General features: G+C 47.1%; 1 protein-coding gene across 1 annotated transcript; it reads right to left on the reverse strand.

Moving 5' to 3' along the window:
- Positions 1-12,742: 12,742 nt before the first annotated feature.
- On the reverse strand, positions 12,743-13,626 carry LOC125534959 (putative calcium-binding protein CML15). The gene has a single exon (XM_048698022.2). The coding sequence runs from the start codon at positions 13,522-13,524 to the stop codon at positions 12,964-12,966; it is 561 nt and encodes a 186-aa protein (XP_048553979.2). The 5' UTR covers positions 13,525-13,626; the 3' UTR covers positions 12,743-12,963.
- Between the last annotated feature and the right edge of the window lie 504 nt (positions 13,627-14,130).

Genomic DNA, 14,130 nt, shown 5'->3' on the forward strand with positions numbered 1-14,130 from the left:
TTTTGTTCTTTGTCATATATCTTGCTATCTCATAGTTGCTTATCTTGCTTAGCATAAGTTGTTGGTGCACATAGGTGAGCCTAGTTGTTTTAGGTTTTATGCTTGGCAAATTAACCGCTAGGTTTATTCCGCATTTGTTCAAGCCTAAACCGTAATTATTTTAAAGTGCCTATTCACCCCCCCCCACTCTAGGCGACATCCACGATCTTTCACTTGACCCATCCATTAGCTTAGCACGATGATCGTTTAGTTTGTTGCTATTGCTTTCTACATAACTATACATGTTCCTATGACTATGAGATCATGCAACTCCCGAATACCAGAGGAACACATTGTGTGCTACCAAACGTCACAACGTAACTGGGTGATTATAAAGGTGCTCTACAGGTGTCTCCGATGGTGTTTGTTGAGTTGGCATGGATCAAGATTAGGATTTTTCACTCCAATTGTCGGAGAGGTATCTCTGGGCCCTCTCGGTAATGTACATCACTGTAAGCCTTGCAAGAAATGTAGCTAATGAGTTAGTTACGAGATGTATCATTACGGAATGAGTAAAGAGACTTGCCGGTAACGAGATTGAACTAGGTATTGAGATACCGACGATCGAATCTCGGACAAGTAACATACCGATGACAAAGGGAACACCATATATCGTTATGCGGTTTGACCGATAAAGATCTTCGTAGAATATGTAGGAACCAATATGAGCATCCAGGTTCCGCTATTGGTTATTGACCGGAGACATGTATTGGTCATGTCTACATAGTTCTCGAACCCGTAGGGTCCGCACGCTTAACGTTCGGTGACGATCGGTATTGCGAGTTTATGTGTTTTGATGTATCGAAGGTAGTTCGGAGTCCCGGATTTGATCACGTACATGACAAGGAGTCTCGAAATGGTTGAGACATAAATATCGATATATTGGAAGCCTATGTTTGGACATCGGAATGGTTCCGGGTGAAATCGGGAGTATACCGGAGCACTGGGAGGTTACCGGAACCCCCTGGGAGGTATATGGGCCGTATTGGGCCTTACTGGAAGAGAGGGAAAAGAAGCAAAGGAGGGGGCGCCCCCCCCCTAGCCCAATCCGAATTGGGAGGGGCCCGACCCCCCCCCCTTTCCTTCCTTCTTCCTCCTCCTTCCTTCTCTCCTAGAACCAACAAAGGGAAGGGGGAATCCTACTCCCGGTGGGAGCAGCACTCCCTTGGGGCGCGCCTAGAGAGGTCGGCCCCCTCCCCCACCTCCACTCCTTTATATACGGGGGAGGGGGCACCCCATAGACACACAAGTTGATCATTGATCTTTAGCCGTGTGCGGTGCCCCCTCCACCATAATCCACCTCGGTAATATCGTAGCGGTGCTTAGGCGAAGCCCTGTTCCGGTAGCAAAATCATCACCGTCATCACGCCGTCGTGCTGACAAAGCTCTCCCTCGAAGCTCTACCGGAACATGAGTTCGTGGGACGTCACCAAGCTGAACGTGTGCACATCGCGGAGGTGCCGTATCTTCGGTACTAGATCGGTCGATCGTGAAGACATACGACTACATCATCCGCATTGTCATAACGCTTCCGCTTACGGTTTACGAGGGTACGTAGACGATACTCTCCCCTCTCGTTGCTATGCATCACCATGATCTTGCGTGTGCGTAGATTTTTTTTTGAAATTACTACGTTCCCCAACACATACCTGATTAGCGGCAGTAGCATCATCGTCGTCCTTGTCAGCAGCGTTGAAATCAGCATCATCCTTGTCCTCTGGATTAACACGAGAATGCTTCTTGTCACCCTTGTTGACCTTTGCAGGTACAACCTTGCGCTTAACGCTGCATTTCTTCCCCTTACCAGATGCACCAGCACCAAGCGGAGAAGGTGTAGGCGCGGCAGTGGCAAGCACACAAGGACTATGGCGTGGCGTACCACCGAGGGCTAGCCCTTAATCTTCAACAAGTTCTGCAGGCCTTGAAACACGTGGGCTCCTCCGAGGAGTAACATCACCAACCAAATGCTTCCTCGCAGCGGTCTTCTTGATTTTCTTCTTAACAGGGACAACCATGCCATCAGTGCCACACGGCACGTCTTCCCCAGCAACAGAGCAATGCCCAACCGTGAGCTCAGCAACCTCAACAGATTCAGGAACATCAGAACCTTTCTCATGGCGGGCCGCCCTCTTCTCGTCAAAATCTTCTTGCTTCTTCCTCTTGCGTTAGTCCTCCAGAAGAAGCTGAAGATGCACATCCTCAGGTTCTGTGATAGGTTTAGTGCCATCAACAGACTGCAACTGCGTCTCTGACATCTGAAGAGAGCACAAAGGATCCGGAACGGAATCACAACCTTCGACTGACGGAGCCCCCTACTCGGCAGCAACAGTGTTTTCTGGTAAATCCAACTCAGATAGAACATCGTTGATGGTGTTCACAGCTTCCTCCTCTGTGGACACATCTGCAAGAACACAAAAGAGCAAAGCAAAAAAAAAGTCAGGAACAAAAACAAAAATACCCGATTGGAACAAGTTAAAAAAACATGGCTCGAGAATTTAAAATGAAAAGAAAAGGAGTTGCACATACTAGGTGAAGCAAGAGCTGCAGAAGCAAGATCCTCTAGGCTTGAATTATTCTCAAGGTTCGAAGCAACCTCACCAATCAAAGTCAAAGGAATAATGGGTGATTTAGATGCATCAGATATTAGAGCATCAGTATTAACTTCTGAAGCTCCATCTTGATCGCAGGAATTTTTTCAGAAAAATGCAAGTAAAAAGGCAGTTGAGTTCTAATCCGCAATCCTACACCAAAAGGAGTTCTACTTTTACATCAATGTCCAATACCCAGAAGTTCAACAATACCTAACAAAGCAGTAAACATAATGAACAATCTACAATTTACATACTAAATATAGAACAATCTTCACCAGAGGGGCTACTACATATAAGATGAATGTCCAGAAGTTCAACAATATATAACAAAGCAGTAAAACAAATGCGTGGAACAGAAGTTCAACCAAATTTCATTATAAAAAAACAATAATTAAAACCAGAAGTTCAACTATGCGACCCAAGCAAGTAGCACATAAAAAAGATGTAGCATGAGCAGAAATACTATTTTCACACGCAAACTAAATATTAATACCATGAAAATGATCACACACAAAAAACAAAGATATACACTATAAATATGAAAACATTTGGGAAGTCCAACAACACTTGGTGACATAGTTCACCATTAATTCATTAAATAAAAATTAAGAAACACTCTACTAACTTAAACTAAGGGCAAAATACATACACATGACCTTCGTTAGAAGTTCACACTTTTAAGAAAGGGCAGTCCAACAAGACAACTAAGTGAAGATATGGGCAGACATATATAGGAAAACTGCTATTTAAAATACAATATCCAACTACAATAAAATACCAGGAGAAGGTTTTGAAGCCATGACAACACAACCCCTCGATGAATGGAACTCCAAACCCTAGAACAACCTACTAAAAACAGGGGATAGATTGCATATAGTTAGCAAGTAGAAAATCATACAATAAATACAAAAAGTAACTAAATCAAACCCTAGGATGAAACAACTAGAACATATCAACAAGTATGAAAAGATGAACAGTAGCACATCTAGGCAAGCACAACAAAAAAAGTATCCATAAACTAACTAGCATGTGACAGACACAATCTAGACTTCGAAATCAACAACACTAAGAAAATTAGATACATCAGATCCAGCATCAACCATCACACCACACCCTATCTTACATGCATCTGGCTGCTGAAATCACCAAAGGGGAAATATAATCCACTCAAGTCTGAAGGGAGAAATAGCACACACAAGCATCTCACGGACAAATCTGACCACGGGGGAATGGAATCCACCCACCACATGCACAAGAACCATACCTAATCTCCCACCCAACCATCAGAAGAAGGGGTAGGAGGCAGATGCAAGAGCACATAGAAGAAACAGACAGGCCTTGACAGATTTGGCGAAACTAAGAGCGAGCATTAGGGGGAGGTAGCATTTGTACCTCTCCAAACGACCCGCGCACGCACGAATCCGCGACGGTTCTTCCACCCCCACGACGCCACGCGCACTTTGGAACTGCGTAGGCAGTTGCGCCTTCGCTTCAGAGGAGAAGAGCGCGGACTGGGTGAGGAAGAGCGGGGCGTGGGGGAGAAATAGGAGCGTGGCGCGCGGCAGTTACTCCACACACAAGCGCAGGGGACAGCGGCGGAGAAGTCGGGGGAGGTTGGAGGAGACGAGAGCAACAGAGCGTCAGAGAGGCAGAAGAGAGCGAGCGACATGGGGAGGGGATTTCTGACAGGTGGTGGCGAGGGAGTCAGGCACTTAATGCCTCCTTGTAATGGGGTGTTGGAGCGCCGGGATAATTACAGTTTTACCCCCCCCCCCAACAACTAAGAAAGTAAATGCATCTATTGTTAAATGAATGCGCCATTTGAATGCATCTATTTTTAAAAGTTAAGATCACTTAACAAATCTGCTCGTATCCTTAAAACAAAAAATTGATTGCAAGCAGAAAGGTCAAGTACTCTACCAAGGGAAGAAAAATACATACACAAATAAGCACCTACAAACAAGAGAAAGAAGTTCAAAAAATAAAGAACAAAAGTTCAAGTACACTAATCAGAGAAGTAAAGGCATATGAATAAATAAACACTAAGAAACAAGAATAAGAAGTTCAAATACAAAAACAGATGAAGTCCATATCTAACCAAAAGACACAACTTAAAAACAATATAGAAGTTCAAAATTCAAATACACACAAAGTACACATGCGGCTCGGCCTCGCACTACCACATTGCTACGCGCTAGGTTTTGACAGGACGCAATGCGGTTATTCTATTTCCACCCCCACCGCACGCACCCCAAAGCCACACCCCTAAGATAGATAGTGGGGTCACAGATGTGACGGACTTGCCTCCGCATGCGACGACGCGGCACGCTGCATCGTCGCCTGCTCTGGCTCGTTCCTGTCTCGGCCTCGCAGGGGGAGGGGAGGGGGTCCCGACCCCCCGACCCCTGCTCGGTCTCGTGCTACCGCATTACTGCGCACTAGGTTTTGACAGGACACAATGCGGTTATTCTGTTTCCACCCCCACCGCACGCACCCCAGAGCCACACCCCTAAGATAGATAGTGGGGTCACGGATGTGACGGACTCGCCTTCGCATGCGATGATGCGGCACGCCGCATCGTCGCCTGCTCCGGCTCATTCCTTTCTCGACCTCACAGGGGGAGGGAGAGGGGTCCCAACTCCCCCTCCCCCCTCGGCCTCGCGCTACCGTATTTGTCAATAGGCGCAACGCCAATTTCAATGTCTACAAATATTTAAATAGAAAAATAACAAACAAAATTGTAAATAAGAAGTTCAAATAGTGAAGATATAGAAGTTCGGGGTTTTGTAAAACCTCAAATTAACATGATAAAAAGGATTATCATACAGAAGTTCAGGATATTTATTCAGTGAAGACCAACAACTATTATAAGTAAAAAAACATACTAGAAAAAATAAAAAATATACGCATATCCGCCGGCCAATTCAAACCGATGCAAAGAATGAAAAATAACATAAAAAGGAAAGAAATACAGAGGACTTGCTGCATTACCTTGCAAAGAAGGAAAAGCAGAAGTTCACGTATGAACAACACAGAAGTCCAGCTTGTACAATGACCCTTAGATGATCTAGAAAAAGTGCATGCATACTTGGGCTAATCCCACGATTTCTCACGAGACAAAGTCTAAAAAGAACATCCCAAGAATTAAAATTACAAAAAGAACGAAACAGAGAAAATATAGAGCAGAATGCACCTTCGCCTTGCAAATGTGGAATGCAGTGTGGAAAACCAGAAGTTCAACCATTAAATAAAAAAGAAGTCCAGCTTCTACTGAAGATAGTGGATGATCAAAAAACTATCCCAAAACATAGATTAAAGGAAAAGAGGATGCATGTGCCTGTGGTCCAGCTCCACAGTTACACACATGACGATCACGGGACAATTGCCTAGCGCACACCAGACAATTGCCTAGCCGTGTGCGGCGCCCCCCTCCATCGTTTACACCCTCGGTCATATTTTTCATCACGGGAAACATTTCGCTTAATCAAACGGCCGAAACCGCAAACCGCATATCTTCACACCAAACAAACATTTCGATTTGTACGAGCCCGCTTAATCAAATTAACAACATGGGTAGGATTCAGTCTCACTAATGCACGCAAATCCGCCGCCAATTTCAAGAGAAAAACTACAAATCTACAACAACGGCCGAAACCACTCCCGCAGACGAAGAATAGAGACGGCGGAACACCAAATCGAATTCGTTCGAAAATAACAACAAAACATACAGTAAACTCATACCTAAACCCAATTCTCATCCTGTTAGAGATTCTAGAACATCCAGTACATGCAACAAACTTGTAACAACCCATGTTCATCACCGCTCGAGAGCAAATCCGCCAACGAGATAGATTCCAATACCCATTTCTCATCCTGTTAGAGATTCTAGAACATCCAGTACATGCAACAAACTTGTAACAAACCCATGTTCATCATCGCTCGAGAGCAAATCCGCCAATGAGCTAGATTCCGAATCAAAACAAACATTTAGATAAAAAAATGTCCACATTACACTTACATCACAAACAACATGAATAATCAGAAAAACTCGTGGTAGAAGGCACAATTGCGAAGATAGCCCGAAGGTCAGGTTCGTACAGAGGGAAGTTCAAGCTATTTACTCTGACAGTTCAGGTTGTGATCAGAATATTATTCTGATCCCCCTAGCGCACACCAGACAATTGCCTAGCCGTGTGCGGCGCCCCCCTCAATCGTTTACACCCTCGGTTATATTTTTGTAGTGCTTAGGAGAAGCCCTGCGAGGATCACTTCATCATCATCATCACCACGCCATCGTGCTGACGGAACTCGTCTACTACCTCGACGACTTGCTAGATCAAGAAGGTGAGGGACGTCACCGAGCTGAACGTGTGCAGAACACGGAGGTGCCGTGCGTTCTGTACTTGATCTGTTGACGTCAGAAGAAGTTTGACTACATCAACCGTGTTGTGAAACGCTTCCGCTTATGGTCTACGAGGGTACGTAGACACACTCTCCCCCTCGTTGTTATGCATCTCCATGGATAGATCATTGCGTGTGCGTAGAATTTTTTTTGTTTTCCATGCAACGATTCCCAACAAGTCTCTGAACATCATTGAACCATATTTCTTCAATTGATTTTGAAACACACCTTGCTCCTATGGTCTTGTCCTACGGCAATCAGTACCGTTTAGTTCATCGGCTGACCGCAGTGTGCACAGTAGACAGTAACCAAAAACCAAGAACCGAGACTGAGAAGGAGAAGGGGCATGAACCAGGGCCCAACAACAGGAAGAGAAGGAAGGCAACGACCAACAGCAGCAGGCAACCAATGCCCAGCAATAGCGATAGTCGCATGCAACCAATGCCTAGTAGGTAGCCGGTTTGGGGGAAAGGAGAGGGAGGAGAGAGAAAAGTATGTGTCGGTTGGGCCTAATGGTTAGTACTATTTTTTCAATTTTTGAAGGGGGGTCATGGCCCCCTTTGGCCTCCATGAGGCTCTGCCAGTGATCGCGAGGACCCAAATGTTATCTTTAAAATAGTTACATACTCTGGGACATTAATCAATTATTGTTTCTTACTGAAAGGATCGAAGAGATCAACTAGAGGGGGTGAATATGAGACTGCATTTTTTAGCTTAATTACCAATTTTATGGATCGTTCAGATAAAGCAAGTTGTATAGATATGCAGTCTACAATGAGAACAACCTATATGACAAGAAAGCTAGTAAACAAGATAACCAAGAGCAACAAGCTAGCTAGCAAATAAACACAAATAAAGGTGTGTGAATGGATAAACCACACAAGCTGAAGATGCGGATGTATCCCTAAGTTCACACTCTTGTGGAGTGCTAATCTTCGTTTGAGAGGTGCGGAAGCAAAGCTCATGAACACCACCAACTGGTTCACCCTAGTTTTTCTTTAAGTCGCCCCCAATGGATGAGCCTCAAATCACTCATGACTGGTCTTGAAGGGGACCATCGGACCTTTACAAACTCCTCGAAGCACACCACAAGCAAGTAAGCTTTCAAGCTTGACTCATGCTGCCTAGGAGTCCCAAATCTTCAAGAGTAACAAGTTTGGTGGTGAGAAAGTATGGGGATCATAAATTGATTTGGTGGAGGTGTAGATCGGGTATTCTCTTTCAGTCTTTATAAAGTTTAGTCGTGTTTGAGTGGAGGGATGAAGATGACTCAATCTTTCAAGGTTTGCCAATGGTAGAGAAGATTAAGAATGAAGATTAGGGCTGAAGGTGGAAGAAGGATGAGTATCCCACCACAAAGATATAGTCGTTGCCTGGCTATGAACCTCGCGACCTTGGGTATCTAGAGGGGAACAAACCCTAGACCCTAAGGACCCAGGGTATCCAGATAGTTCATGTGCAACCAGGGGGCGGGGGTCCAGGAGCTTGGGAACCCATGTATCTAGACAGAATTTCCTAGGCCTCATGGACTCGTGCGTCCTAACAACAATAAGACCAGGGTGAGTTCTAACCCAATTTTCCGAGGTGGCTAAGTACCTTCCATTCTTTGATAACCAACACCTTTTTCCTTTTTAAAAAGGGGGGAAGGGGCAACCATCTCCATAATTAATAATCGTGAGGCCAAAGTCCTAAGGTAAACCAAATAACCAATCATATCTTCGAAGATGTCTCACCAGTTGGCTCACAGCTCACCATTTTCATACAACGCTTGCCTAAAATACCGGGGAATCATCTAAAGGTGTTGGGAATCACTCTAAACCTCTGGTTATGACCTACAACATGAAAGAACATTGTAACTTGCTCTTCAAACTCGTGGGAATGTTATTTGGGAGCAAACCCATGTGCCTAAGTGCATTGTCTTGTCGTACCGGCTCTGGCAAGGTGAAAAAATTGGGCTCTTCTCATGTGAAGCATGCTCATAGACTCCACATTATCACAATTGTAGATGTTATTAAGTTTGGCTGCCTCTTTTGATCTCACCCCGACCTAAAAAAATGTTCATTAAATTGAAATTTTGTTCCTGAAACATAAAAAATGTCCATCATTATAAAAATGTTCATTCTTTTGAATCGCAAACATTTTTGAATTCAAGAATTGTTTTTATGACAATTCACAATATTTTGAATTTTAGAACCGTTCCCGAACCATTTGAATATAGAATAGAACAAAAACAAAAAATATATAAAAAAAAAAGAGTGCCCGCCCCATGCATGGGTCGGCCCAACAGGGCGAGGGGGGGGGGGGGGGGCGGGGGTGCGCACTGCCGCGACTGGGGGCGCAACACACACCATATAGGAGGTCTCCTAGTTGAGGCTGCACTGAGCCCTAAAAAAAGCTGAGGCTGCACCTTTTTTTTTGAGAATTGCTGAGGTTGCACCTACGTAGCCACTTTCTTCGCCCGCGAGAGCTCGAACAGGCCCGTTTCCTCCCTGGGGCTTGATCCGAGGCCTTGCACATGCAACCAAAAACAGGGAGAAATTGCAGCTGACAGCCTTAATTTTTTTTTCAAAACGGAGACAAAAGATTTGCCTCATCTATTAAATAAGCAGAAGAGAATTGTCCGATCAATTAACGAAAAACCGGGTGAAAACCGTCACAATCCGCCGAACAGCACACACACAAGATACCCCACACACACCTATACGGAGTGCCTCGTCAAGCTAGCACACATATGTCATCGTCATCACCTTTCCCCAAGCACACGTCATCAATGCCCCTAATCCCTGAGCAAGCGACTCTGACTTCGCTGTAGACCAGGCCCGTTGATGAGGGAGGCCAAATTGGCCGACCGCACAGGGCCCCAAAATTTTGGGGGCCCCCAATCCAGCAAGTTATATGTGCACATATATGTGAAAAGTAGAAGGCCCAGTAAAAAACACACTCTAGCCAGCCCATTCTAGCAGCCACGCACGGAGCCCCTGCAGCACGCCAGTTCATTTCCCTAACTCCCGTCTCCCAATTACGATCCCAATACTTTCTAAAAAAAATCAGAATCCCGATCGCACGCACATGGAAAGGCAACAGGGCGGCGACGGCTGGGTGCCTGGCCGACCGATAGTATCGAGCAAGGCGACGATGGCAGAAGGAAGACACAAGGTCAAACTAGGACGTGCGTACGCAGCAGCCGATCGGCCAGGCGGCCACGCCCCACGGCGCATCATCCTGCCAAACGTAAGTCCTTGTAGAGAAAGCCCTAATTTATTTTGCTAGTGTAGGCTACTTTTTTGTTAAATGAAAATTTCAAAATCTTACATCTAGGTGAAGTCTTTTTACATTTTCTTAGCTATATAAAGGGGCTATAGTTCATATAGTTTGAATTGATTCAGATTAAGTTTTAATTTATTAAACAGAAAGACTCGTGCATCCCGGAAGGAAGTATGATTCCGGTGCTTCAAAGGCAGTACCATTCCTTACTATTTTATACCATTAGTATTTGATATATTTCCTAGATATTGTATCAAATAAGTCATATTTGAAGTTATATAATTAAGTGAGACTATGCTTTGCTTACGTTAGTTCTTCAATTATATGATTTATTACAAAAAAAGTTAGGCCCCTATTTTGATATTCGTCCCGGGCCCCCAAATTTCTGGAGACGGCCCTGCTGTAGACGAACGTTGACTCAACCCTCACCGCAGAAGCCGTGTAGGAACAAATAAAGATCCGTGCCAGAACTCACTACCCGCACCGAGGGCAGCACAGCTTCGCCTCTGAAGGAGAGATCCGAGGGAGAAACCATACAAGGCTGGTGCCGTGGCAGCCCCATTTGCACGGCAGCCAAACGCGCTATTTGGTGTTTGCCCATCTGCATATACGGACCTTTCTAGACGCAGAAACCCCAAGAACGTACGCTGCGCATTGCCGTTCACGGTAAGGCGCCCCGGCAACTTCGCCACTAGCAAAACTCGCAGGGCAACCAAACGTTGACATCCACCAACTCTGCGCCGATTCCTGCCACGAGCGGAGCCCAACCGGCCGTAGGTGTTCGGTTTGGCCGGCAGATCGAGGCGTCTGCCGAACGAACTGCCAAAACAAGGAAAGCAGCTGGCCAGATGAGCAAGAAGTTGCCTTGACATTTCCTGCAGCGCGAAAGCCATCGATCAGCCAGCTAAGCTAACCGAATGTCACGTCACAAACTTCTTTCTTTCAGTAAGATACCAGCCCTTGTGCAGGGCTTTCGGACTCAGGTTCCCAAAAACGAGAGGAAGGAACAAAACTCTTGTGCCTCCGCTGGGTAGGAAACTTACTTGAATCTGAGGCTAGCTGAGATATAATGAATGACTGAAGGCACGTAGTACGTACCAGCTGCTTGACCATATCCTTTTGCAAACTTTTGTAAATTTCCAGCCTGCCGCGGAGGGACGCCCACCAACTATGGAAACCGGGAAGTCGCACCTAGAACAACTATACTAGTCCAGTGAAATGATCGAGCAATTGCAAAGGGACGGGGGTAGTACTAGTATAGTGTTATGCCAATTTCGCCGGTGGTTCCTGTTCTCAGTCCCAGCTCTGTTTGGTGCCCATGCATGCACAACGTTTTCGCTATGTTTCCTTCATCGGCTCCCGTGACTGAATCCAGTATGAGGCATGGCGGCCAAACGTGGAGTTTATAACTTGTTTCTTGTCCAAGTAATTGCCACTTGGGCTATATGTTCTTGCGCGCCGTTTCGAAAAAAAAAAATATGTTCTTGCGAGCCGCCACTTGCCTGTTCTACTAATTGCCTGTGGAATGATACACTGCATGCTAGTAGATGATCTTGTCAGAGCTGGACCTTTCTGACGAAGGCATGTTCTAACTGGAATGTTGCTGAAGATGAGGGGCTAGGTGGCTCGTGGGTTATCTGTCCCGGCGGCTGCGTGATCTCAGTGAAGATGGGGAGGTCGTGGGCTGTCTGTCCTTACGCGTGGTCTGATATATCCTCTTAGGTAGCGTCATCTGCATGTTCTACAGATGATCATGGTACTACTCCATTTCCCTTTTCTTCGGACGCGGTATCATGGGTACTCCATCAATTTGTTTCTGATGCACTATCAGTGTCAAACCGTCTATCCATACCGGTAAGCTTCGAAAGTTCAGGGCCATTGAGCCATTAATTGTCGGGGGGTACTACAAGTATAAAACCTATGCAATTGCACCAGTGCACCTATTTTTGACAGTAAAAAATTGTACCAAGTCATCGTCAATCAATACTCATATCCAACAGTAAACTCCACCTGTTCAATAAACAGGTAAAACCTTATGCTACATTGCTACGAGTATAAACTTAACGGAATCTAGATTCTTGGCGTCGTGTCATTGTTTTTAGAACTGCAGCTTTAGCTCAACCGTCAATTTCATCAGAGGTATTGCAAGTTCGGGCTGCAACTTCAGGTTTTGTTGTTCACGCTACTCGGGCAGAATAATTCTCTTGACGAAAACAACGGCAACGAGCCAGCCTGGGTCACATCGACATGTCCCTTTCGTTTACAGGTTCGTATATTTCACATGAAGCTCGCTCCCTCTTCATAACTTCACAAAGTCATCCGGCCGGGAGTAGAATTTTGACATAAAACTGCAGAAAGCGGAAGCATTATACTACGACTCTACGAGACTCGTGGACATTATCTGATGAATGAGAAGAAGTGAAAATCTGACGCCAAATACACAAGCTGACATAAAAATCGACATGGAGGATTATTCTTCAGTGTCGATCCGACAGTTCCGATACATTATATATACACAGCAAAATAATGGCACACCGATAATGTTCGTGTGATCTGCGACTAGCTAATAGAGCACGTAGTAAGTATTTGGCGGTGGTATTTACAGGGTCTCGCAAAAGAATGAAGGAAACAAGCGACCGGGAGCCGAGTGCACGTCTTGAGGTTGGTTCAGGCGCGGACGTTGGCCTGGGCGAGGCCGAAGCCTTTGCCGTTGGCCATCATGAGCTTGAACTCGTCGAAGGAGACGAGGCCGTCGCCGTTGCGGTCGACGCCCTCGATCATGCGGCGGCACTGCGCGACGGTGGCGGCCTCGCCGAGGCCGCGCAGCACGCGCGCGAGCTCGGCGGGGGAGATGACGCCGTTGCCGTCGGCGTCGAAGACGCGGAAGGCGTGCCGGAGGTCCTCCTCGACGGCGGCGTCGGGCGCGGCGTTGATGGCGGCGAACTCGGCGAGGCTGATGTAGCCGTCGCCGTCCGAGTCGGCCTCCTCCATCATGCGCGACACCTCGTCGTCCGTGACCGCGTGGCCCACGCTCTCGAACAGCGCCGCCAGCTCGGCCCGCGAGATCCTGCCGTCGCCGTTGGCGTCGAACTTGCGGAACACGCGCTCCATCTCGTCCTCCCGCACAGAGGGCGACCGCGCCGGCGACGGCGGCGTCGACGATGACTTGGTGGAGGAGGAGCGGCCGCCGCTGCGGCTGCGGGAGAAGAGCGCGCGCATCTTGCCCATGGACGGGAGAGGGTGCTGTCGCTGCGCGATCGAGTGGGAGGTCTGGATTGGATGATGTTGTGAGGTTAACAGGCGGGTTGAGGATCTGGAGGTTGGAGGCGGGGCGTACTTATAGGAGGGAGGGCGGGAGGACGCGGTTTTGGGTTGTTGCTGCCGTTAAGGATTCGGTTGCGCGTGAGCGGAGGCGGGGCTGACAGGTGGGGCCAGCGGGGGTCGGGAAGGCTCCCGACGCCTAACCTTTCGGAGTGGCGCGGACGGAGTTGTTTGCTCGTCTTTTCCGTTGGGTTTTGCTCCCATACGGATAGGGCCGCCATGCCATGCCAGGGCATGGCGGACGCGACCCGCGCCCCTGTTTTTGCGGCGGGGAGGAGCGGGGGAATACCGACTACCGGCTGGAGCTTTGCGGCGGGAGCGCGTACAGCGGCGGTGGCGGTACCTATCCTACCGGGACTCCTTTGTTTCTTTGTTTCTTTCTTTACCGCGAACTACCGACCACGCGTGCGGTGCAAGCCAAGTCGTCAAGCCTCGTTTGTCACACGCAGCATCGGCGGCGCCGCGACGACCTTTTTACAATACGAGGTGGTGAAAATTCGGCCGTACGCGTCC

The sequence above is a fragment of the Triticum urartu genome, chromosome 1A (assembly GCF_056163025.1).
Source record: "Triticum urartu cultivar PI428250 chromosome 1A, HENAU_Tu73, whole genome shotgun sequence".
NCBI classification, from domain to species: Eukaryota; Viridiplantae; Streptophyta; class Magnoliopsida; order Poales; family Poaceae; genus Triticum; species Triticum urartu.

Bases quoted from the DNA above. Each gene is read 5' to 3' on its own strand.
- LOC125534959 (XM_048698022.2), bottom strand. From the start codon at position 13,524: ATGGGCAAGATGCGCGCGCTCTTCTCCCGCAGCCGCAGCGGCGGCCGC.